Consider the following 25233-nt stretch of genomic DNA (forward strand, 5'->3'; position numbering starts at 1 on the left):
CACAAACTTTCTCTCCAATTTTGTGCACAAATTTGTTTTCATCCCTGTTAGTGAGCATTTCTCCTTTGCCAAGATAATCCATCCACCTGACAGGTGTGGCATATCAAGAAGCTGATTAAACAGCATGATCATTACATCTCTACTGTGATAGCATGTGATATAGTAATTAGAGTCATGGCTACAGTAAATGCACATGCATACTGCACATCTCTGATAAAGATAGTGTGGTAACTCTGATTGATGTGACAATCAATGCTGTGCATCACCAGTAGGGATTACTCCATACATATAGTATGCAGACTATTGGTCTGTAGGGATCACTGGATTGCATCAACCTTCATTAATGTATGGACAGGTTTGATGATAACTGTTATTATTGGTATAGGACCAGGAGTTTTTCCTTACCACCTGATTTGAAGAAAGTCTCTGGACCATATGTTTAACTGATGAGTGTCACCACAATGAAATGCAGACAACACACTGTTTTTTTAATGTTTTGTTTAACCTTTATTTAACTAGGCAAGTCAGTTAATAACAAATGCTTATTCTTATTTACAATGACGGCCTACCCCGGCCCAAACCGAACGACGCTGGGCCAATTATGCGCTGCCCTATGGGACTCCCAATCACAGCCGGATGTGATGCAGCCTGGATTTGAACCAGAGACCGCAGTGACGCACGCATCTTGCACTGAGATGCAGTTCCTATAAGTCCTTACCGTTTTTGAAGATCACCAAGCAATGATCTCTATTGCACTGCATGGTAGAACGAGAACTTGACACTTTGATATGAAACAATCTGCCTCGGAGCTTGGTGTGCTTGGAAAATGACCATTACACACATCCGGTCCTGACGGATCGCTGCAATAACGGACCCAGAAAATGTGTAAAAAGAGGAGCAACTCAGGCGGTCCCGCGCAAAGGCCACTCGCTCCCCCTAGTGCTACATGGAGAGATAGGTCTGTCTCATAGAACAATGATGAAAACAATACATGTTCAGTATCTACTAAACTTACTCCAACAACTCATTGTATGTATCTCATAAGATAACCATTTTCAATGGTGAAACACATTTTTACTGGATGTTTTTCTTGAATAAAACGGTTAGAATAAGGGTTAAAACGGTTAGAATAAGGGTTTTATTCTAACCGCACGTACTTCCGGTTTGGCATTGCTTGTCTATGCGCCCTACAAACATGCAGCAACTTGACTGTCATTGTGCAATCGTGTTCAACGTACTGTCTGTAATTCATCCAAACTTCAAACAGAGGGCAGATTTGCAATTGCAAACACCACACGGGGCGCAGCAATCTCTTCTTGGAGGCATCAATTTCGAAAATGAACAAATATACTTTTTTATATATCCTGTGCATTTTGGTGAGTTGACTATCAACATGTTATTGTTGACATACTTTGTATAGGTTAAACTCAGATGTTCTATTATTGTCAGAATTTGGGCTAGCTAAACTAACTCTCACAGCCATATTTGTCAAGTCATTCTCAACTCTGCTCTGGTATCTTGCATGGATGAAATACAGTATATACATCTACCAAACACGATGTATAAATATTTGATATTTTTTATTTAATCGACAGGTAAAAGTTCCTAAACTGTCCGTGCTGAAGTAGTTTCACTTTTGATTTAGACTTGTTGGGACATGCCACGCCAGCCTTGTCTCATAGACTAGATGTAAACATAGCAACGCAAAAGTTGAGTATTCGAATCTAATCAAGGACACCTTTTATAATTTTAAATAAATAGCAACGTTGCAACTACTTACTACTTTTGTAGCTACTTTGTAACTACAAAATGCACTATAGCAGTTGTATTTCTGTATTTTGAAAGTTGTATATCTTGAAAGCTTGATTGCTGACATGCAAAACATTTTGTGACTATATCAATGGACTAATGAAACAAATACCAGAAGATAGTTTTTGGCTGGAGTTTACCCTTATGTGCAATATGCAGAAATCTCTCTGCCCATTCCTGGTTGCTAAAAGTCTAATAGTTTGCCTAATTTCTGTTTATGTCACAAAACAAGCAAGTATAGTGTAAAGAATCATTGTATTTTATTTAAGCTGTTTGAAGCTGGTGTACAAAACCAAAAGGAAAAGACGCAAAAACAAAACTTATGAATGGGAAGCATAGAAATAGTGCACATAGAACAGATACAGCTTTTTAGACATGCTTTCAATGAGAATGACAGATCTATAACTCATATTTCTATGTGAATTTGGTCAGGTCGCCCAAAAAGTTACATATTGCAGCTTTAACCCTAACCTTAACCCCTCACCCTAGTCCCTAGCCGAGCTAACTTCAGCCACCTAGCTAACGCTAGTTAACATAAAAAACATTCCAATTTGATTTGTCACATGCACCGAATAGAACCTTACCGTGAAAGTCTTACTTTACAAGCCCTTAATCAACAATGCAGTTAAAAAAAGAGAGTCCAGAAAATATTTACTAAATAACTATAAGGAGGCTATATACAGGGGGTACCGAGTCAATGTGCAGGGGTACAGGTTAGTCAAGGTAATTTGTACATGTAGGTAGTGGTAAAGTGACTATGTATAGATAATAAACAGTGAGTAGCAGCATGGTAAAAACAACATATTAAACATATGGCACATTTTTTACATAACATATTACACGAACTGGATGATGGACATCCACAAATTAATACAGGTTTACCTTTACTATGATACACTTATCACACAATAATTGACCTTCAAATGTATCATACTTAAATCACTGATAAGTCTCACGCACGCACACACACACACACACACACACACACACACACACACACACACACACATACACACACGCAGCTACCGTAACTGCCTACTGCTGTCTGTTATAATAACACTCAATAATGTAATTGCATTTAACAGTGTACGGTTCGTTTAACTACACCATTCAACGCAGAGCGGAGTTCCCAAGACATCTTAATCACTAGCAAATTGCGCACCAAAAGGCAGAGTTGTCAAGATGGCACTTACCAGCATGAGGGAATGGCATGCTGTCTCTGTGCGGCTGGTAAGCATCTAATGTTTAACATTATCTGTATCTCACATTAGCATTCTTTTGGTCACCACCATGACAGGCCAATACCATAATAATTGCGCAAGCACATTTACATTGGAGTGAAATGTTGATTAATTAACAAGCACTGTCCTAGTCAACTCCTGTAAAATGCATGAATAAAATTAATCTATGCTATGTAGGCCTATGTCTTTCCCTTTGATTATGTACTCTATGTGTATAGGCCAACATCTGGAGAGCCACTGCAGTGTGAGCCCAGAGGATGGGACCTGTGTTTACTGTGAGGAAAACAGGACCTACAACAGTGACCCCAACTCTCTGGACTCCTGTGAGCCCTGCACTTCCTGTGACTCTAAAGGTAGGCCTACACACACAACAGGTAGAACTGACACCTTATAGGTAGGCCTACCTACTGTAGCAAATTAGGTTCTCTTTTGTTTTCGGAACAGGGTCGCCACACAACCTATGGGAACTACTTTCCCTTCATGCGATATGATTGCGATGCTTAATATCAAAGATGTTTACAGTCACGCCTCACCCTTACTGACCTGTCACTATAGAACACAGTGTGGCGTGGCATGCTGTCTTTTGTTCACTGTCGAATTAAATCAAATGATATATTACAACAGGTTCACCTTACAGTGAAATGCTTACAAGCCCTTAATCAACAATGCAGTTTGAAGAAAAATAAGTTTTAAGTAAAAAAAAAGAACACTAAAACATTGAAAATAAAAAGTAACAAATAATTAAACAGCAGCAGTAAAATAACAATAGCCAGGCTATATACAGGGGATACCGGTACAGAGGCAATGTGCAGGGGCATCAGTTAGTCGAGGTAATTGAGGTAATAAGAACATGTAGGTAGAGTTAAAGTGACAATGCATAGATAATAAACAGCCCTTTGATTCGTTGTTCAGGAGTCTTATGGCTTGGGGGTAGAAGCTGTTAAGAAGCCTTTTGGACCTAGACTTGGTGCACTGGTACCGCTTGCCGTGTGGTAGCAGAGAGAACAGTCTGTGACTAGGATCGTTGGAGTCTTTAACAATTTTTGGGGCCTTCTTCTTACACCGCCTGGTATAGAGGTCCTAGATGGCAGGAAGCTTGGCCCCAGTGATGTACTGGGACGTACGCACTACCCTCTGTAGTGCCTTGCGGTCGGAGGCTGAGCAGTCAGCCAGCCATACCAGGTGTAATGTCAGGATGCTCAGGATGCTCTTGATGGTGCAGCTGTTGAACCTTTTGAGGATCTGAGGACCCATGCCAAATCTTTTCAGTCTCCTGAGGGGGAATAGGCTTTATCGTGCCCTCTTCACGACTGTCTTAGTGTGTTTGGGCCATGATAGTTTGTTGGTGATGTGGACACCAAGGAACTTGAAGCTCTCAACCTGCTCTACTACAGCCCCGTCGATGAGAAGGGGCGTGCTCCTTCCTCCGTTTCCAGTAGTCCACAATCATCTCCTTTGTCTTGATCATGTTGATGGAGAGGTTGTTGTCCTGGCACCACACGGCCAGGTCTCTGACCTCCTCCCTATAGTCTGTCTCATCGTGTCGGTGATCAGGCCTACCACTGTTGTGTCATAGGCAAACTTGATAATGGTGTTGGAGTCGTGCCTGGCCATGCAGTCATGAGTGAACAGGGAGTACAGGAGGGGACTGAGCATACAGCCCCGAGGGACCCCCGTCTTGAGGATCAGCATGGCGGATGTGTTGTTCCCTAACCTTACCACCTGGGGGCGGCCCGTCAGGAAGTCCAGGATCCAGTTGCAGTGGGAGGTGTTTAGTCCCAGGGTCTTTAGCTTAGTGATGAGCTTTGAGGGCACTATGGTGTTGAATGCAGAGCTGTAGTCAATGAATAGCATTCTCACAGAGCTGTTCCTTTTGTCCAGGTGGGAAAGGGTAGTGTTGAGTTCAATAGAGATTGTATCATCTGTGGATCTGTTGGGGTGGTATGCAAATTGGAGTGGGTCTAGGGTTTCTGGGATAATGGTGTTGATGTGTGCCACGACCAACCTTTCAAAGCACTTCATGGCTACAGACGTGAGTGTTACGGGTCGATAGTCATTTAGGCAGGTTATCTTAGTGTTCTTGGGCACAGGGACTATGGTGGTCTGCATGAAACATATTGGTATTACAGACTCAGTCAAGGACAGGTTGAAAATGTCAGTGAAGACACTTGCTAGTTGGTCAGCGCATGCTCAGAGTATGTCCTGGTAATCCGTCTGGCTCTGCGGCCTTGTGAATGTTGACCTGTTTAAAGGTCTTACTCTCTCATTGGCTATGGAGAGTGTGATCACAGAGTCGTCCGGAACAGCTGATGCTCTCATGCATGTTTCAGTGTTAATTTCCTCGAAGCGAGCATAGAAGTAATTTAGCTTTGTAGTCTGTAATAGTTTGCAAGCCCTGCCACATCCTACAATTTAAGTTTCCCAGCATTAAGGTCCCTGCCGCCTCTGGATGAACGTTTTCCTGTTTGCTTATGGCCGTATACAGCTTATTGAGTGCGGTCTTAGTGCCAGCATTGGTTTGTGGTCATAAATAGACAGCTACGAAGAATATAGATGAAAACTCTCTTGGTAAATAGTGTGATCTACAGCTTATCATGAGATACTCTAACTCAGGCGAGCAAAACCTTCCTTAGATTTCATGCATCAGCTGTTGTTCCCAAATATACATACACTGCCACCCCTTGTCTTACCAGAGGCCGCTGTTCTATCCTGCCGAAAAAGTGTAAAACACGGCAGTTTTATTTTATTCATGTTGTCTTTCAGCCGCAACTCGGTGAACCATAAGATATTACAAAAGTGAATGCTGGGTTACGGATCTAAGTAATAGACAGTATGTCACGCCATACCGCCTTTTATAGTGACAGGTCACTTGGGTACACTAAGGGTGTGGATTGAGGTCACGTGGGTGCACTAAGGGTGTGGTGTGACTGTAAACATCTTTGATATTAAGCATCACGTGAAGTAGTTCCCATAGGTAATTTGGCCACCCGTTACACTACTCAGAGAAACAAGGTTACATCCGTAACCCAACCTTGCCAATGTACTGCCAATTTGATGTTTGTCTTTCGTAGCCAATCTGGAGGTGGAGGACAGATGCACCATCTTCAAGGACTCAGTATGTCGATGCCAGCAGGGCCACTACTGTAACAAGGGGAAGGAGCACTGCAGGGCCTGCTACCCATGTACCATGTAAGTTCAAGATACTTTAACCAAATAACTATAAAAATATATTGATTTATAGTTTTCTAAATGTTAAAGACACATTGTTAAATCGGTAAAATTTTACTGTAGTTGTCCTTATTCATGCTTTCATGAAGTCTTTATAACAGCTATATAAACATATCAGCTGTCATAAGTAGTTTAAATACACTGAACAAAACATAAACGCAACATGTAAAGTGTTGGTCCTGTGTATAGTGAGCTGAAATGGAAGATCCCAAAAATGTTCCATATGCACAAAAATCTTATTTCTCTGATTTTGTGCACAAATTTGTTTACATCCCTGTTAGTGTGCATTTCTCCTTCGCCAAGATATAACATCCACCTGACAGGTGTGGCATATCAAGAAGCTGATTAAACAGCATGATCATTACACAGGTGCACCTTGTGCTGGGGGCAATAAAAGGCAACTCTAAAATGTGCAGTTTTGTCTCACAACACAATGCCATAGATGTGGGGGAGTGTGCAATTGGCTGACTGCAGTAACGTCCACCAGGACTGTTGCCAGAGAATTGAATGTTAATTTCTCTACCATAACGTTGTTATAGAGAATTTCCCAGTATGTCCAACAGGCCTCACAACTGCAGACTACGTGTATGGCGTAATGTTGGCGAGCGGTTTGCTGATGTCAACAAAGTTCCCCATGGTGGCAGTTGGGTTATGGTATGGGCAAGTATAAGCTACAGACAACGAACATAATTGCATTTTATTGATGGCAATTTGAATGCACAGAGATACCGTGACGAGAACCTGAGGCCCATTGTCGTGCCATTCATCTGCCGCCATCACCTCATGTTTCAGCATGATAATGCACGGCCCCATGTCACAAGGATCTGTGCACAATTCAGAAAGCTGAAAATGTCCCAATTCTTCCATGGACTGCATACTCACCAGACATGTCACCCGTTGAGCATGTTTGGGATGCTCTGGATCGACGTGTACGACACCGTGTTCCAGTTCCCGCCAATATCCAGCAACTTCTCACAGCCATTGAATATGAGTGGGACAAAGTTCCACAGACCACAATCATACTGACTGGTCTTCTGATTCACGCCCCTACCTTTTTTTTTAAGTTGTCTGTGACCAACAGATGCGTATCTGTATTCCCAGACATGTGAAAACTATAGATTAGGGCCTAATTAATTCATTTCAGTGGACTGATATCTTTATATGAACTGTTACTCAGTCAAATCTTTGAAATTGCTGCATGTTGCGTTTATATTTTTGTTCAGTATAGTTATGAGTAATGGCATAAGATGTTATAATTGGTGTTATAGATGACTGTTCATCCTGTTGTCATATGCTCTAAAGTCAACTGTTAATAACAACTACTATTACACTGCATGACAATTTATGTCATATGTTATTACATGCTACATAAGTGTCTACATACCATATGTTGTAACTGGACTTTATATGGGGCTTTCTATAAATAATGGGGCCAATGTGTGACATTGGGATCAACAATTCTAAATGGTTGAAACAAAAATAAATGTGATTTTCATGCAGTTCCACATGTACTTAGAGGAATAAAAGTGAATAGATGCAAATTGCCCCATAACTCCACCTATGCAAGCACATAGGCCTAGCTCTATACATCATTTAAGCAGGGTTCATACAGGCATTGACAAGTCAAATTCAAGGACTTTCAGGGACTTTTTCAAGTGCTTAATTGTACTTTTCAAGGACATCAATGTTATACAATTGTTTAATGTATATATGGCCTAATAAAGAAGCCCCCCCGAAAGCATGCAAAAAGTGTTTTTTTTTTTTTTACTTCTTGATGCACTCATCCCGTTAGCGGGATCAACATCCGCTGAATTGCAGAGCGACAAATTCAAATTAAATTACTAAAAATATTACATTTTCATGAAATCACAAGTGCTATATAGCAAAACACAGCTTAGCTTGTTGTTAATCCACCTGGCGTGTCAGATTTCAAAAAAGCTTTTCGGCTTTTATGTAAGGACATCTCTCTCAGCAGACCAAACATTACAAACAGCTAGCAGCACAGTAGATTGGTCACAAAGTATGTGGTACCTTTGATAATCTCCGGCTGTTTGCACTCACGAGACTCCCAGTTACACAATAAATGTTCCTTTTGTTCCATAAAGATAATTTTTATATCCAAAATACCTCCATTTGGTTGGCACGTTATGTTCAGAAATCCACAGGCTCGAGCGATAACGACGGGGCAGACGAAAATTCCAAATAGTATCCGTAAAGTTGGTAGAAACATGTCAAACGTTTTTTATAATCAATCCTCAGGTTGTTTTTACGATATATAATCGATAATATTTCAACCGGACTGTAACTTCTTCAATAGGAGAGAGAGAGAAAATGTCTGCTCCAAGCTGTTGCGTATGCAAAACACTGCTGGCACCCAGCCATCCAATGACGCGATGTGATCTTTCTCGCTAATTTTTCTAAATAAAAGCCTGAAACTATGTCGAAAGACTGTTCACAACACGTGCAAGCCATAGGAAAAGGAAAGGAACAGGTTGATATCCCTTTAAATGGAGCGAAGAGAGCTTTCAGGAAAAACAACACTTCCGGTTGGATTTCCTCAGGTTTTCGCCTGCAATATCAGTTCTGTTATACTCAGACAATATTTTGACAGTTTTGGAAACTTTAGAGTGTTTTCTATCCTAATCTGACAATTATATGCACATTCTAGATTCTGGGCCTGAGAAGTAGGCAGTTTCATTTGGGTACGTTTTTCATCCAAACATCAAAATACTGCCCCCTACACTCAAGAGTTTTTTTTTAAGTAGGCCATTACCACTTTAAAAATAGCGATTATTTTAAGCCTTGTCAAGTATTATTACATTCTTAAATGCGTGAGAATAATGTAGACATTGCCTGACTAAATGGATGCATGCATGGGGATTGTTATGGCCGACGCAGGCACACATAGGAAATCCATGAATAGCAGTAGCATTAAGCTCACCATTTGAAACTAACTTTCTGTTTTTATCATGAGAAAGTGACCAAACACCAGGTTCCTTTTTTAATGGGTAGATTTGTATGGAAAGCCAACTTGAAGCCAGCATTAGCTGTTGCCTTCCTCATAATAACTGTATGTGGTTTTACCGCAACAGAGTAGCACAACACTGTTCAATTGAAGCGCTGGGAAACAAATGAAAGTGGCTACATCTCTCACAAAAACAGATTAAAAATGTAATCACGGATAATTATAAGGCAGCATGATAATTTATAAATTGACTACAATAATTACAACTGACTTTTTAAGCACCAGATTGAGGAAATGTCTGATTTTAGGTAGGCCTATTCTTGTCCTTGAATTTCTGAGCTCCAAGTTCAAGTAGGCAACTTCAAGCCCCTTGTATTGTTTAAAATTGCAGGTCTAACATGGAAAACAAAATGTAGACCCGGTGTCCAATCCGAGGCACAAATACATTTGAAAACATTTAACTTATTACCTTGATGCGTTCTCTGTTAAATCTAACGAGACCCTGCTGTAAATCAAGCAGACAACATCAATTCACTAGGGATGTTATATCCAAAATGGATCCAGGCACAACTGTCTTCATTGGCATAACGAATTAAACACCAAAATATTCTGGTGAACACCTTTTTTCCAGGACTTGGGCTGTTGTTGCATCGTATGACAAACAGCTGTTTGTCACTTGACTGTCATTCTGAAAATTCCTTCCTGGATCAGATGACAGTGTGTGAAAATATCACGCCGTAGCTAATCAGATGGACACCAAATTCCCATCCAACAAGTATCATGCATAATTATTGAAGAACCACATTAATGACAGTATCGATTTAGGTTTTAACTATCAAGTTAAGGTGACTCTTCCGGTTAGAAGCATTCCATTCTGCAATGCATATATTATTTTGGATTTGTGTGCGCATGAAAAGCTGTTTTCACCCCGTAACATAAGGACAAAATGTTACGTAGTTACACTGTATTTATGAGATCTCTATACAAAAAAACTGTTCGGCAGCTAGATCCAGGATTCTTACAGGGTTCACGATTCACACGATTTTGGACAAAAATAATTGAACATAGGTTCTAAATCAACTTGTGAATTTTATTCAATATAGCTATGATCCCTCCTTATATCTTAATGTAATGATATGAACACATTTGGAAGTGTAGGAAGTTGTCCAGTTTAGGAAATCTTCACTGTTACCCTAGTTTATAGAAAGACCCATATCATTTACCAAACTCTGTGTCACATTATTACAGTGAATGGAATGATGGGTGTCATAACCATGCCATAGGCCGTTATAGAGTGTGCACAGACACCTTAAGTAAAGTGACATTAATTTGAGGTGTTATAAAAGTTATGACGGTGCTTATACTATCACAAAAACATTCAGGATCTCCAAGAAACATGGATACATACGTAGTTAGGATTATATAGATATATATATATTTACAACAAATGAAACAAACTGCTCTGGGGCAGAACATGATTTGTGACAGCTTTGCATTTGCAAAAATAGGAGAGGAAAGGATGGTAGGGAGGTAGGGAAGGAAAGAAAGCTGGAAATGAGGAAAGGAATTGAGGAAAAGAGGAAAGGAATATGGAAAAGGAGGGAAAGAAACAGAGCTAGGAAATGAGGAACGGAATCTTAAGAAAGAACACGAGTAGTTCACGTGAATGTGGTAGGGATTAACCATGGCCAGTAGAAAGGAAAGGAAGAAGGAAAGGCAGCTAGGAAAGGAGGAAAGGAATGGGAGTGGTGAAAGTGGAAAGGAATCTAAGACTGAAAACATGGAGTTCACATTTATGTGGTAGTGATTAACCACGGCTAGTAGAAAGTAAAGGAAAGGAAGAAGGAAAGGGAGCTAGAAAAGGAAGAAAGGAGCAAGGAAGTGTGGAAAGGAATCTTTGAATGTAAAGGAGGAGTTCACATGTGTGGTAGAGATTAACCACAGCCAGTAAGTAGAGAGGAAAGGAAAGGATGAGAAGTTCACATTCCCCTCAAGCTGATACCATGACGGCCCTCAAAGAACTACACTGGACTTTATGCAAACTGGAAGCCACATATCCTGAGGCCGCATTTATTGTAACTGGGCATTTTAACAAAGCAAATTTGAGGAAAACGCTGCCGAAGTTCTATCAACACATTGACTGTAGTACTCGCACTGCTAAAACACTCGTCCACTTTTACTCCAACTTCCAGGATACCTACAAGGCCCTCCCCCACCCTCCCTTTGGCAAATCTGATCACGACTCTGATCACGAATTTTGACTTCGCTTCAAGATTGTCTTGATCACGCGGACTGGGAAATGTTCCGTGTAGCCTCCGAGAATAACATTGACGAATACTATGATATGGTGACTGAGTTTATCAGAAAGTGTATTGGAGATGTTGTACCCACTGTGACTATTAAAACCTACTCAAACCAGAAACCGTGGATAGATGGTAGTATTCGCGCAAAACTGGAAGCGCCAACCACCACCTTTAACCATGGCAAAGTGACTGGGAATATGGCCGAATACAAACAGTATAGTTATTCCCTCCGTAAGGCAATCAAACAGGCAAAACGTCAGTATAGGGACAAAGTGGATTCGCTATTCAACGGCTCAGACACGAGACATATGTGGCAGGGTCTACAGACAATCACAGACTTCAAAAGGAAAACCAGCCATGTCGTGGTCACCGATGGTGTGTTCGAACAAGCTGAACACCTTATTTGTCCGCTTTGAGAATAACACAGTGGCACCGACGTGGTCTGCTACCAAGGACTGTGTGCTCTCCTTCTCCGTGGCCAATGTGAGTAAGACATTTAATCGTGTTAACTCTCGCAAGGCTGCCGGCCCAGACGGCATCCCTAACCGCATCCTCAGAGCATGCGCAGACCAGCTGGCTGGAGTGTTTACGGACATATTCAATCTCTCCCTATCCCAGTTTGCTGTCCCCACATGCTTCAAAATGTCCACCATTGTTCCTGTACCCAAGAATACAAAGGTAACTGAACTAAATGACTATCGCACCACAGCACTCATTTCTGCCATCATGAAGTGCTTTGAGAGACTAGTCAAGGATCATATCACCTCTACCTTACCTGGCACTCTAGACCCACTTCAATTTGCTTACCGCCCCAAAAGATCCTGGTGCCAGGAAAACAACCTCTCACTCAACATCAACAAAACAAAGCAGCTGATCGTGGACTTAAGGAAACAACAGAGGGAGCACGCCCCTATCCACATCGACGGGACCTCAGTGGAAAAATGTGGAAAGCTTCAAGTTCCTCAGCGTCCACCCACACAGACAGTGTAGTGAAGAAGGCGCAACAGCACCTATTCAACCTCAGGAGGCTGAAGAAATTTGTCTTGACACCTAAAACCCTCACAAACTTTTACAGATGCACGATTGAGAGTATCCTGTTGGGCTGTATTTCCGCCTGGTATGGCAACTGCACCACTCGCATTCTGCAGGGCTCTCGAGGGTGGTGAGGTCTGACCAACCCATCACTGGGGACAAACTACCTGCCCTTCAGGACACCTACAGTACCCGATGTCACAGGATGGCCAAAAAGATCATCAAGAACAACAACCACCCGAGCCACTGCCTGTTCATCCCGCTATCATCCAGAAGGGGAGGTCAGTACAGGTGCATCAAAGCTGGGACCGAGAGACTGAGAAACAGCTTCTATCTCAAGGCCATCAGACTGTTAAATAGCCATCAGTAGGTACCTTAGAGGCTGCTACCATATATACATAGACTTTAAATTACTGGCCAGTTTAATAATGGAACACTGCTCACTTTAAATAATGTTTACATATTTTGCATTACTCATCTCATTTCATATATATGTATATACTGTATTCCATTCTACTGTATCTTAGTGGCTGATGCTCCGACATTGCTCGTCCAAAAATGTATATATTCTTAATTCCATTCCATTCCTTTACTTTGGATTTGTGTTTATTGTGTGTATTGTTGTGAAATGTTTTGATATTACTTGTTAGATATTACTGCACTGTTAGAGCTGTTTTTTATCAATAACATTTGCTAAACACGTGTACTGTTTGTGACCAATACAATTTGATTTGATTTGACACTACACTGACACTCCAACACACACACGCACACACACTATATATGCTCACAAACACAAAACACACACACACATGCATATTCACGCCACACTCACACATAGGCACACTTCACTTACACTGCTACTACTCTGTTTATTATCTATCCTGATGGCCCATTTACTTTTACCCCTACCTACATGTACATATTACCTCAACTACCTAGTATTCCTGCACATTGACTCGGTACTGATACTCCTTGTGTATAGCCTTGTTATTGTTATTTTATTGTGTTACTATTTGCTTTATTTTTTTCATAATATACTGTACATTGTTACTTTAACCTGCACACCTTCCTTTCTTCACAGCTTTCACAATTCCTTTTGTGATTTTGTTGTAGAATTATATTTGCTTCCATTTAGTTTCACAATTGTTGTGCTTTTTGGCAAGTTGTTGTTATTATAATAATGTTTTTTAAAATCTGGATGTGGCCCAAATTGTACAACTCAGCAGTTTATTGTCTTGTTGTCTAAATAAAACAAAGTGCTCCAATATACACGTTTCTTAGCGATCCAAAATGGTTTTGTGATACTCTCAACTCTGACGTATTAAGACATTCATTACTGTTTTATAACACCTCAAATTAATATCACTTTACTTAAAGCTGGAATCTTTAATGGTGAAACTGCCATGTCCATTTGCGACATTACAACAACAAAGAAGTTACAGATTTTCTTTCCTTTGGACATCATTGCACGTGCGATAAAACAGCAGAAATGTACCATTTTTTGTAATCACGTAGCTTCTCAACTCTGCTTTGTCAACTAAACAAAAACAATAACATTGGCGGTGGGAAAGACAGTGGCGCTGTTTCCACAACTGCGGATTCCATCTTTAAGGTGTTTGCGCACACTCTCTAATGGCATATGACACGGTTATGACACCCATCATTCCATTCAATGTAATAATGTGACAGAGTTTGGTAAGTGATATAACGCATGGTCATAACATCTGGAGTGTAGACACTTGTGTAGCATGTAAAAACATATGACATAAGTTGTTAGGCAGACTGTGTAATAGCCATTGTTATTAACAGTTGACATTAGAGCATATGACAACAGGATGAACAGTTGTCTATGAAGTTTAAAGTATGCTTCCCAGTCTAAACAGGGACATTTGAGGTTAGTCGAAGTTTGTTTGATAAGGTAATAATTAAGTGTTTGTTGTCATTCAACGACCTACGACTAGCAAATGTTTTCACTTGAGAAATACTTCACCAAGCATCTTAGTTTGATGTCAAATTGCGTGATTAATACCTCCTTGGCAAAAAAATGTTTTTTATAATCTTATGCCGTTACTCATAACTGTTTAAAATGTATGACATCATATGACAAATGCTGTAACGTGTTATATCAGTGTTTCTTAATCCAGGTCCTGGGGACCCAAAGAGTTGCAAATGTTTGTTTTTGCCTAGGCACTACACACCTGATTCAAATCAGTAAAGCTTGATGCAGAGTTGATCATTTTAATCAGCTGTAGTGTTAAGGCAAAAACAAAAATGTGCACCCCTTTGGGTCCCCAAGACCAGGATTAAGATAGACATGATAAAGAATGCATGAATAAGGACACCTACAGTAAAGTGCTATCATTAAATCTGGTGTAGGCTATGGACTAGAGTGACACCTTTCCACATCAAATCTTTTAATTTCTCCTGAAGATGCAGTGAAGAGGGCATCAAGGTAGCCTGTAGCGCCACCAACAACACCATATGCCATGCCTTCAAAGAACAAGGTTTGAGCAAAACCATAACATTTCAATGCATTAAAATGATTTGGAAGATGTTCTTTCACTTACAGTATGAATGTTATAAGGTTGTTTTTTATCTAAACATTAGGCTTTTATTTTCCTTTCTTGCAGGACGCAATTTGGCAGTAGTATTTGTCCTGACTACTGTTCTTCTTGTCGTTTTGATTGTGATCATTTACCTGTGGCGAAGTAATAAATATTGTTTTGGTAAGTGTTTGGTCATTCTGCCAGTTGTAGGCTATGCTAAATCACCAAAAGGGGGCAGAAGAGGTTCTTCTCTAATTTAGTTAGTAAAGTGTTTGAAGAGCACAGAAGTCTGGCTTGTTGAAAAGCTCCCTTTCCAAAAGTATCTGGTTTTGAGTCGTCCTTGAAATAGCATTGACATGTCTCCAATTTCTTTTGTTAGGGCCAAATGGTGGTTTGACAGAACTGCCCAACCGGAGTTCAGAGGTAAATATCTTCAATTTATACAAGGGGTGGGTCTAAACCTGAATGGTTAAAAGCACATTCCAGTCGGTGTCTATTCCACAAGTTATCACCGGCTAAATCTATGACATTAAAATGCCTATTTACTCTGTTCCATCTGACATTTTTATGGATATATACAAAGAAACGAAACAAAGTGCAGCTAGTTTGCAGTCTTCCCAGCTTCAGTTTGAAGTGATTGTGTTAGCTGTGTTGTTGGCTAGCTCCTCTGAACAACATTGTCCTAATGAGAGCACATTTTCTATGCCAGGCGAAATTGCGCCTCATTAACTCATGGATGTATCCTTGTAGAAAACAGCTTAAATAAATGCAAATGCAGCTGTCTGCACTGTTTGTCGTGACTGTAAATTAACCGTAGTTGGCTAGCTAGCAAGCAAGTGAAAGGAATGTTGCCAGCCAGTATGGCAATGGAACATTTAGAACAAACGACCAGCCGGCTTGGATAGTAACCCTATATTTGTGTAGGGACTATATATTGTGGACTTCGTCTTGGGCCTAACAACACCCGTGCCAATATGTCTTCCAAACACCGGCTTCTTGAAAGTGTCACAGTACTCCACTCTGTCCCTGACTACAGCCACCGCTTAAAACACAGACATGCATCTCTAGTGCTACATCACTTTTACATATCATGTCACCTATTATGATTAGTGAGTTAAATATCAATGGTGAATGTGTTTTACATGTATTTATTTTTTGCAGGAAATGCAGCCACTGAGAGGTAAGAACATCATCAATGTTACTACTGATGTGTGCTAATATGAACCTTATGTATGTTATTTCCAACTAAGAATTACCCATAATCCCTCTTTCTTCTTTGGTTTCAGGTGTTAATCTCTGGCCACACCTCCCAGACATTGCTAAGACCTTGGGGTGGAGGGACATGAAACAGGTGGCCGAGTGCAGTGGGATGACACATACCGCCATAGAATCCCACCAGCTGAACTTTCCCAATGACTCCCAGGAGCAATGCTCCAGCCTACTGAGGGCCTGGGTGGAGAAAGAGGGGATGACCACAGCCTCTGTGACACTGGTCCAGACTCTACTCCGCATGAAGAAAAAGGTCAAGGCAGAGGATATCATGGCTATCATCAGCAACAAGGAGGATGGCGTCACAGGGCAAAACTCAGGATCAGGACAGGTGTAGATACTGTATGTACAGTATGGTCAAACCACTGCCTTTAACCATGGACAGATGACCGGGAATATGGCCGAATATAAACAGTCTAGTTATTCCCTCCACAAGGCAATCAAAAATGTGAAATGTTGTTATAGGGACAAAGTGGAGTTGCAATTCAACGGCTCAGACACAAGACGTATGTGGCAGGGTCTACAGGCAATTATGGACTACAAAAAGAAAATCAGCCACATCATGGACACCGACGTCTTTCTTCCAGACAAACTAAACACATTCTTTGCCTGCTTTGAGGATAATGCAGTGCCATCGATGAGGCCCGCTACCAAGGACTGCGGGCCCCCCCTCTCCTTCTCCGTGGCTGACATGAGTAAGACATTTAAACATGTTAACCCTTGCAAGGCTGTTGGCCCAGACTGCATCAATATGGTCACAATTGTTCCTGGACTTTCAGGGTGTGTGCTCAGCCCCCTCCTGTACTCCCTGTTCACCCATGACTGTGTGGCCATGCACATCTCCAACTCAAATCATCAAGTTTGCAGACGACACAACAGTAGTGGGCTTGATTACCAACAACGGCGAGACAGCCTACGGGGAGGAGGTGAGGGCTCTCGGCGTGTGGAGTCAGGAAAACAACCTCTCACGCAACATCAACCTAACAAAGGAGATGATCGTGGATTTCAGGATACAGCAGAGGGAGCACCCCCCTATCCACATCGACGGGACAGCAGTGGAGAAAGTGGAAAGTTTTAAGTTCCTCTGCGTACATATCACGGACAAACCAAAATGGTCCACCCACACAGAAAGTGTGGTGAAGAAGGCAACAACGCCTCTTCAACCTCAGGAGGCTGAAGACATTTGGCTTGTCACCTAAAACCCTCACAAACTTTTATAGATGCACAATTAAGAGGTGGGACAGCTAAACAGCCATCACTAACACAGAGAGGCTGCTGCCTACATACAGACTCAAATCATTGGCCACTTTAATAAAGGTATCACTAGTCACTTTATTAATGTTTACATATCTTACATTATTTAACTAGACAAGTCAGTTAAGGACACATTCTTATTTACAATGACGGCCTACACCGGTCAAACCCATACGACGTTGGGCCAATTGTGCACCAACCTATGGGACTACCAATCATGGCCAGTTGTGATACAGCCTGGATTTGACCCAGTGTCTGTAGTGACGCCTCCAGCACTGAGATGCAGTGCCTTAGAAGCACAAGCATTTCGCTACACTTGCATTAACATCTGCTAACCATGTTTATGTGACCAATAAAATGTTAGTAGTACTGTTCATGCCAGTAAAGATGCCAGTATGTAATGCTGGGTTTAACAGTCTCTTGAGGTTCAGTTTCATCAGTAACAGGTAAGACCTCTGTTGTTGCAGGGACAAGCTCATCCGAGTCCTGATGAGATAAAGCCATCAGCAGCTTCATCCTGTGCTGTGACTCCTTGAGCTGTTGCATTCAGTAATTGGTCCACATTTGTGCGCCGGATCATGTTGGGGCCTACATTCACAGTGTAGGTCAAGGGTCCTGTCTTTGACACAATCTCGCCAGCTTGCCATTTCTGGTTTGGGCTCTTGTAGTTTCTGGCAATAACTTCCTGTCCAATGTCAAAGGTTCTGAGTTGCTTTTGTTTTTGTTTTGGGGAACACTGTTTCTGTTGAATGTGTCAGCAGGTTTGCAGGTAGCAAATGGAAATAAAATGACATTGTACATTAGAATAGTTAAATCCTTCTCTCTTTCCCAAGTCAAATGTATCCCTCTCTACCTCCCCAATTTCTCTCCCCTTTACACCAGCCAAGCCAAGCTTCTCTCAACCTCCCATCCTTGTCCACCCAAGCCAAGCTTGGCCTTATTTCTCATTCTTGGCCATCCTTGCCCACCCTTACCCACCCAAGCCAAGCTTGTCCCAACCTCCCATATTTTCCCACTCTCTCTTCCTCTCAGACACACAAACATTCACCCACACACATACCTACACTCTCTCACACACACACACACACACACACACACACACATACACACACACACACACACACACACACACACATATATAGAAGTTATTGACATACATGCTATATCATCCCATTTTAATTGTCATCAGTGTCCATGTCCAGACCATTGTTATCGGATACTTCTATCATTAATTTATTGAGCAGAACAGTTGCTTGGGAAAGTCTAGTGTAGATTTTTTTGGGGGAGGGGGAATTAATATTCTCTCAATTTACGATAAACTGGTTTTAGGCATCATTGGATCTAGCCTATATTGTGCTCATCGCTTTTTCCCGCTTCATTCTCTTCTCAGTAAATGGGACTCTCCTTGTTGAACTGGAAAGGTTTCTTGCAGCTTGATTTGGGCTTCGTCGGCGCTTGTGAATTCCATCCTTTACCTTCCCTTCCATACCCACAGCACTGCTGGGAAGTCGGAGCTGAGGTTTAATCCCTTTTTCCTCCAGTGACTGTCTGATCGGGATGTAATCCATGCGTCTTTTTCTCAGCTTTGCAGACAGGCCCTGGTAGAATCAAATAGTCTGGCTGTGGATTTTAATTCAGTTCAACCATTTATCTATAACATGACCCCTCAACACATACCCAATACACCACATCTCCTTACCTCCTACTTAAATTGTCACCATTATGAGCAACAGTCATGAGAATGTACTTTGAGGAACTAGGTGACAACTGCTGGGTCAGGGTGTCACCCAGTAATAGTTTTGATCCTCTTACAACTGGTGGTTCTTTTGGTGTTGCTATACTCAACTTAACTGATCTGTGCCTTTTCCAGATGACGTCCTCTGCATTCTGGACAGTGTAGTACACAGGACTAGTCTGAGAAATGAGTTTAGCATGAACCCACTTTGGTCCGCTGAGGTAGTTTCTTGGGACTCTAGCTGCAGACACTAACTTGCGATGCGCATCCACGGACACAAGAAACATTCTGTCTTTGAATGGACCTGCAAAGTTGATGTGTGTGTGTTGCCACGCCTCCTCCAACCAATCCTACAGATGAAGAGGTGCAAGTTGAGGTATGTTTTGCGAACCTTCTGACAAGGATTTTTTTTTGAGCTTTTTCCTCGATGCTTACATCAAAAAGACGTCATGAAAAATATGTGTTACTCTGGTTGTGATCTGGATATAAGACGTCCCGACCAGATTTCAACTTGACAAATACGTCTTTTGTCATGTTCTATGCCCACTGGGTGGTGTATGGTTGTAGGCAGTTTATATTTGTCATGCAGCCAGCTATTTTAATTTTGCAAAGGTCTTTGTTGAATTGTTTTCCATTGAGTCAATGTATTTTGTTTATACCCATGTAAGTCATATGATTAATACTGTAGTCATAAAGATGGGCCCTATTTTATTGAAAAATACAACTATAGCCTTTAACAGTATTTGACAACTCCACTTCACATCTCTTGTATTCTTATAAATGTGCATTGCATTGTATGCTATTCTGTTGAAATGCAGGCCAAATTATGTAAAATAGCCAAATAAAGTCAGTCATGGGAGAATAAAAAATAAAAAAATGTTGACATGGTATAGGCCTACAATGTTTGTCTCCATTATGTTTTTTCTGGCTCTACAACTTTCATACCTTTAGTCTGAGAGAGATTTCAAGGAGCAGACTAAATCCACCATTAATTAACAACTTTCATTAGTCAAGATGACACAACTTCATGGCATATAGGCAGTTGTATCAATGGTATGCTACATTGCAGTTTACAGGGGAAGTGCCAAATAGTTGTTCAACATCTCAAAGGCTAACAGTTTATTTGGCATTTCACTGTACATGCTTGTAATTTTAGTTAATGTTGAAGTTCTATAAAAAATGTGAACATTTTGAAAAGGCGCTTACCTACTTTCCATTCTCTTTATTTTGTGGTTCCTTCCTATCTACTGTAAACACAACGAAAATGTTTCATGAAGAAATTACAAGAGTCAAAGTTACATGAACTGTGCAGCTATTTATCCCTTTCAGGATACATCATCTGACCTAATACCCCACTACAATAGTGATTATTTTTGACTATCATTGACACGAAGTAAAAATGAATTGGGCATTTGCCAAATCAGTTTGTAAGGCTTTTCCTTGAATCGTTTACTGGAAGCAAATTCTTGACAGATACAATGCAATCAGTGCTATGTTTGGTTATCGGAAAAGGTTGCATTCCCTTAAAAACACATTTATCTTACTTCCTTCCAGGGCACACAGTTCAATATTGTGTCAATAGTGAGTCACTCTGCTCTCTTTATATTTAGAGGGGCAGACTGCTGCCTCAAGAAGGTTCACAGAGTTAACACATGGTTGTGTTTCATTATTCTACTGAATCACCTTGCAATGCACAGCAAAAATGACACAAAAGCAATACCCAACAGCAACTTGTTTGAAGACTGTATATTGAATGATATCCAATATAAAAGTTGCAATGACATTTCATAACATATTTTTAATCTAATTGTTCTTCAGGTGTTGGGCTGAGGCATTGTCAGAGTCGACGAGATGCTGGCGTGAGGGGTGACGCTGTGGTTTTATCTCCCTGAGGACTAGGGAGCCAGGATGCAGGCGGCCATAGTGCGGGTGTTTGTGGGGGTGGCAGCGGCCATCTTGAACCACCCGCTGCTGTTCCACCAGGAGATGACCACTCTCCCAGAGCAGGATGATGTGCTGCTGGCCCACATGAGGAGAGGCTTGAGCTGGAGCAAGTGTGGCTGTAGGAGGAGCAGCAGGACCCTGGCTCGAAGGATGGCTACGACTGGCACATCTGGAGCGCCATCTCGCTGGTCATCTTCTCTATCGAGGTGTGTCGGCAGGATCTGGCAGACATGGAAACCACTACGCTGATGATGAGGATGGGTTTGTTGAGGGTGGATCCATCAGTTCCAAGACCCTCATGCTCGATAAGGGAGTCCTAATCAGCTTCTGTGAGAGATCAATCCACACCTCGGCCCATGAGAACTGGAGGTTGCAGGAATTTGTTGAGGGCTTCACTGAAGACCTGCTGAAGTCCCTGAGAAATTTGTGTGACAGATAGGCTGACATGGAGGTGGGGTCTTTGTGGGCGTTGGGAGCATTTTTGAGTCATGGAGGGTGAGCAAGCCCCTGATGTGGGTTCTCATTGTCCTTTTCACCCCACCGGAGGTGTACTCCTTCCAGCTGTGGTGCAGCCCCACTAGTGATGTGCCCCTGGACATGCAGGGCTGTGGCAGGATCAAGGTGACATGGATTGGGTAGAATGAGGACGGCTGTCTCTGTGGCTCTGCCAACCTGGGTGAAAACATGCTATGCTTGCTGCATGGCAAAAATGAAAAGCCCATAGCTGACCACATCCCGTACGACCTTCTGTGCTCCAAGAACACGCCTTCTATGGCCAGGGACCAGGTCATGACATGGTTCCTGATCTCTTTGACAAAAGCCTGGGGACAGATTTTTCACAAGTACGAGTTTGAATACACTTCAGATCAGATAAAATGTTATTGGTCACATACACATGGTTAGAAGATGTTATTGTGAGTGTAGCGAAATGCTTGTACTTATAATTCTGACAGCGCAGTAATATCTCAAAAGAAATCTAACAATTCCACAACAACTACCTAATACACACATATCTAAGGGATGGAATAAGAATATATACATATAAATATATGGATGAGCGATGACCGAACGGCATAGGCAAGATGCAATAGATATGGTATGCTATGCAATAGGAATGAAAATACAGTATATACATATGGGATGAGTAATGCAAGATATGTAAACATTATTGAAGCTGCATTATTAAAGTGACTAGTGATCAACTTATTAAAGTGGCCAATGATTTCAAGTCTGTATGTAGGCAGCAGCCTCTCTGAGGTAGTGAAGGCTGTTTAACAATCTGATGACCTTGAGATAGAAGCTGTTTTTCAGTCTCTGACCAAACAGGTCAGGGACAACGTTGTGGAAAAGTACAGATCAGGTTTTGGTTATAAAAAAATATTAGAAACTTTGAACATCCCACGGAGCACCATTAAATCCATTATTAAAAAATTGAAAGAATATGGCACCACAGCAAACCTGCCAAGAGACTCATGGACCAGGCAAGGAGGGCATTAATCAGAGAGACAACAAAGAGACCAAAAATAACTAGCTGCAAAGCTCCACAGCAGAGATTGGAATATCTGTCCATTGGACCACTTTAAGCTGTACACTCCACAGAGCTGGGCTTTACAGAAGAGTGTCCAGAAAAAAAGCCATTGCTTAAAGAAAACAATAAGAAAACACATTTGGTGTTAGCCAAAAGGCATGTGGGAGACTCCCCAAACATATGGAAGAAGGTACTCTGGTCAGATGAGAATAAAATTGAGCTTTTTTGGCCATCAAGGAAAACGCTATGTTTGGTGAAAACCCAACCCCTCTCATCACCCCGGGAACACCATCCCAGCAGCATCATGCTGTGGGGATGTTTTTCATCGGCAGGGACTGGGAAACTGGTCAGAATTGAAGGAATGATGGATGGTGCTAAATACAGGGAAATTCTTGAGGGAAACCTGTTTCAGTCTTCAGAGATTTGAGACTGGGACAGAGGTTCACCTTCTAGCAGGACAATAACCCTAAGCATACTGCTAAAGCAACACTCGAGTGGTTTAAATGTCTTGGAATGGCCTAGTCAAAGCCCAGACCTCAATCCAATTGAGAATCTGTGGTATGACTTAAAGATTGCTGTACATCAGTGGAAGCTATCCAACTTTAAGGAGCTGGAGCAGTTTTGCCTTGAAGAATGGGCAAACATCCCAGTTGTTTGATGTGCCAAGCTTATAGAGACATACCCCAAGATACTTGCAGCTGTAATTGCTGCAAAAGGTGGCTCTACAAAGTATTTACTTTGGGGGGGTGAATAGTTATGCACGCTCAAGTTCAGTTTTTTTGTCTTATTTCTTGTTTGTTTCAAATAAAAAAATATTTTGCATCTTGAAAGTGGTAGGCATGTTGTGTAAATCAAATGATACAACCCCCCCCCCAAAATCTATTTTAATTCCAGGTTGTAAGGCAACAAAATAGGAAAAATGCCAAGGGGGGTGAATACTTTCGCAAGCCACTATACATAGGAGATGAGCAAAGCAAGATTTGTAAACATGATTAAGTGACTAAGATACCGTAGAATAGTATAGAATACAGTATATACATATGAGATGAGTAATGCTCGATATCTAAACATTATTAAAATGACTAGTGTTCCATTCCTTAAAGTGACAGTGATTTCTAGTCTTTGCCTATAGGCAGCAGCCTCTAATGTGCTAGTGATGGCTGTTTAACAGCCTGATGGCCTTGAGATAGAAGCTGTTTTTCAGTCTCGGTCCCAGCTTTGGTGCGCCTTGTCGTGGTAATTTCCTGTATTACTAAATGAGGAGAGTTATAAACCACCCACAAGTCAGAGTTATACTTAAACTTTGTCTTTAATTATATTAAGCTTTTGCAATAGCATTTGACTTTCAACATTTCAGTATTTCTAATGAAAAGTTGAGAGTGGTCAACATAATGGCAACTGAGATCTTTTATAGCAAAGATCCACCCCCTAGTCGACATGACAAACCACAGATAATCGGAACTGTTCACAAAGAAAGACTTTTACTTGAGAGAAGAGTATCCCATAGCCAGATAGTATTCGCAATAAATTATTGTTCAGTTTGGTCTCTAAGACGAGGTTCTAATCTCGTTCTTGGTACTTCATAGTACCAAAACATTACCTCACTATCTGGAATGCTCTTTAGGCTTTATTGGCCAAAGACATCGTAAATCTCCTGTCAGTGCTATCTCACAGAGGCCCATCCTCAGTGGAACACTGAACACACAATAGTCGACAGATTCTATTCTGTCGAATAAAACAACCATTCTAATGCAATACAAAGATTATATAATCTTTCAAGCACTATAACATAATCTCGCAATTTTCCACGATAGCCTGTACTGACCTCACCTTCTGGATGATAGTGGGGTGAACAGGCAGAGGCTCGGGTGGTTGATGTCCTTGATGATCTTTTTGGCCTTCCTGTGACATCAGTGCTGTAAGTGTCCTGGAGGGCGGGTAGTTTGCCCCTGATAATACGTTGGGCAGACCGCACCACCCTCTGGAGAGCGTTGCGGTTGCGGGCAGTTACGTTGTACACAGCAGCTGTTAAATTGTAAGGTTGAGGTAAACGTAACTGAAGGAAACAAATCCCCTCTGTTTAGTCTTTGGCAAATTGAAATTCATGGTTTGAAATGGATGAGTGGAATACACATTAAAATATAATTTGTATACAACAATATTTGTAATTTTCTTTTAAAATTAAGTTGTACCTCTCATTTTATTTTTTATCTTTTAGTCCTCATCTTCCAAGAGTCCTTAAACATTAAAATACGAACACATTGTAACTTGCCTATTTTAACAGTGTACTTTTAGCATCGCTGCATGTTGCATTCATAAATCTTGAAGGCATTCTTGGCAATTTGTATGATAGACTTAATTACTTGCCTTGAGATT

The 25233-nt window shown here is 41.3% G+C and overlaps 1 protein-coding gene and 1 pseudogene across 6 annotated transcripts; both read left to right on the forward strand.

Annotated features, from left to right (window-relative positions):
• Positions 1-1155: 1155 nt before the first annotated feature.
• On the forward strand, positions 1156-20273 carry fas (Fas cell surface death receptor). 5 transcript variants are annotated; one of them, XM_021580507.3, is made up of 9 exons: positions 1156-1376; positions 2895-3039; positions 3269-3403; positions 6122-6239; positions 15012-15085; positions 15212-15307; positions 15507-15550; positions 16289-16307; positions 16414-20273. In XM_021580507.3, the coding sequence occupies exons 1-9, from the start codon at positions 1338-1340 to the stop codon at positions 16731-16733; spliced, it is 990 nt and encodes a 329-aa protein (XP_021436182.3). In that variant the 5' UTR covers positions 1156-1337; the 3' UTR covers positions 16734-20273. The 5 variants fall into 5 exon arrangements, 4 of the variants coding, with proteins under 4 accessions (XP_021436182.3, XP_090073062.1, XP_090073064.1 ...); XR_016490968.1 differs by lacking the exon at positions 15012-15085; XM_090216936.1 differs by lacking the exon at positions 15212-15307.
• LOC149972520 (inositol 1,4,5-trisphosphate receptor-interacting protein-like) lies at positions 17592-22353 on the forward strand (annotated as a pseudogene). The gene is made up of 2 exons (XR_016490969.1): positions 17592-17713; positions 21204-22353. The product of XR_016490969.1 is annotated as an inositol 1,4,5-trisphosphate receptor-interacting protein-like (transcript).
• Positions 22354-25233: the final 2880 nt, after the last annotated feature.

The sequence above is a fragment of the Oncorhynchus mykiss genome, chromosome 23 (assembly GCF_057628025.1).
Source record: "Oncorhynchus mykiss isolate SJ-2025 chromosome 23, ASM5762802v1, whole genome shotgun sequence".
In the NCBI taxonomy this organism is placed as follows: domain Eukaryota; kingdom Metazoa; phylum Chordata; class Actinopteri; order Salmoniformes; family Salmonidae; genus Oncorhynchus; species Oncorhynchus mykiss.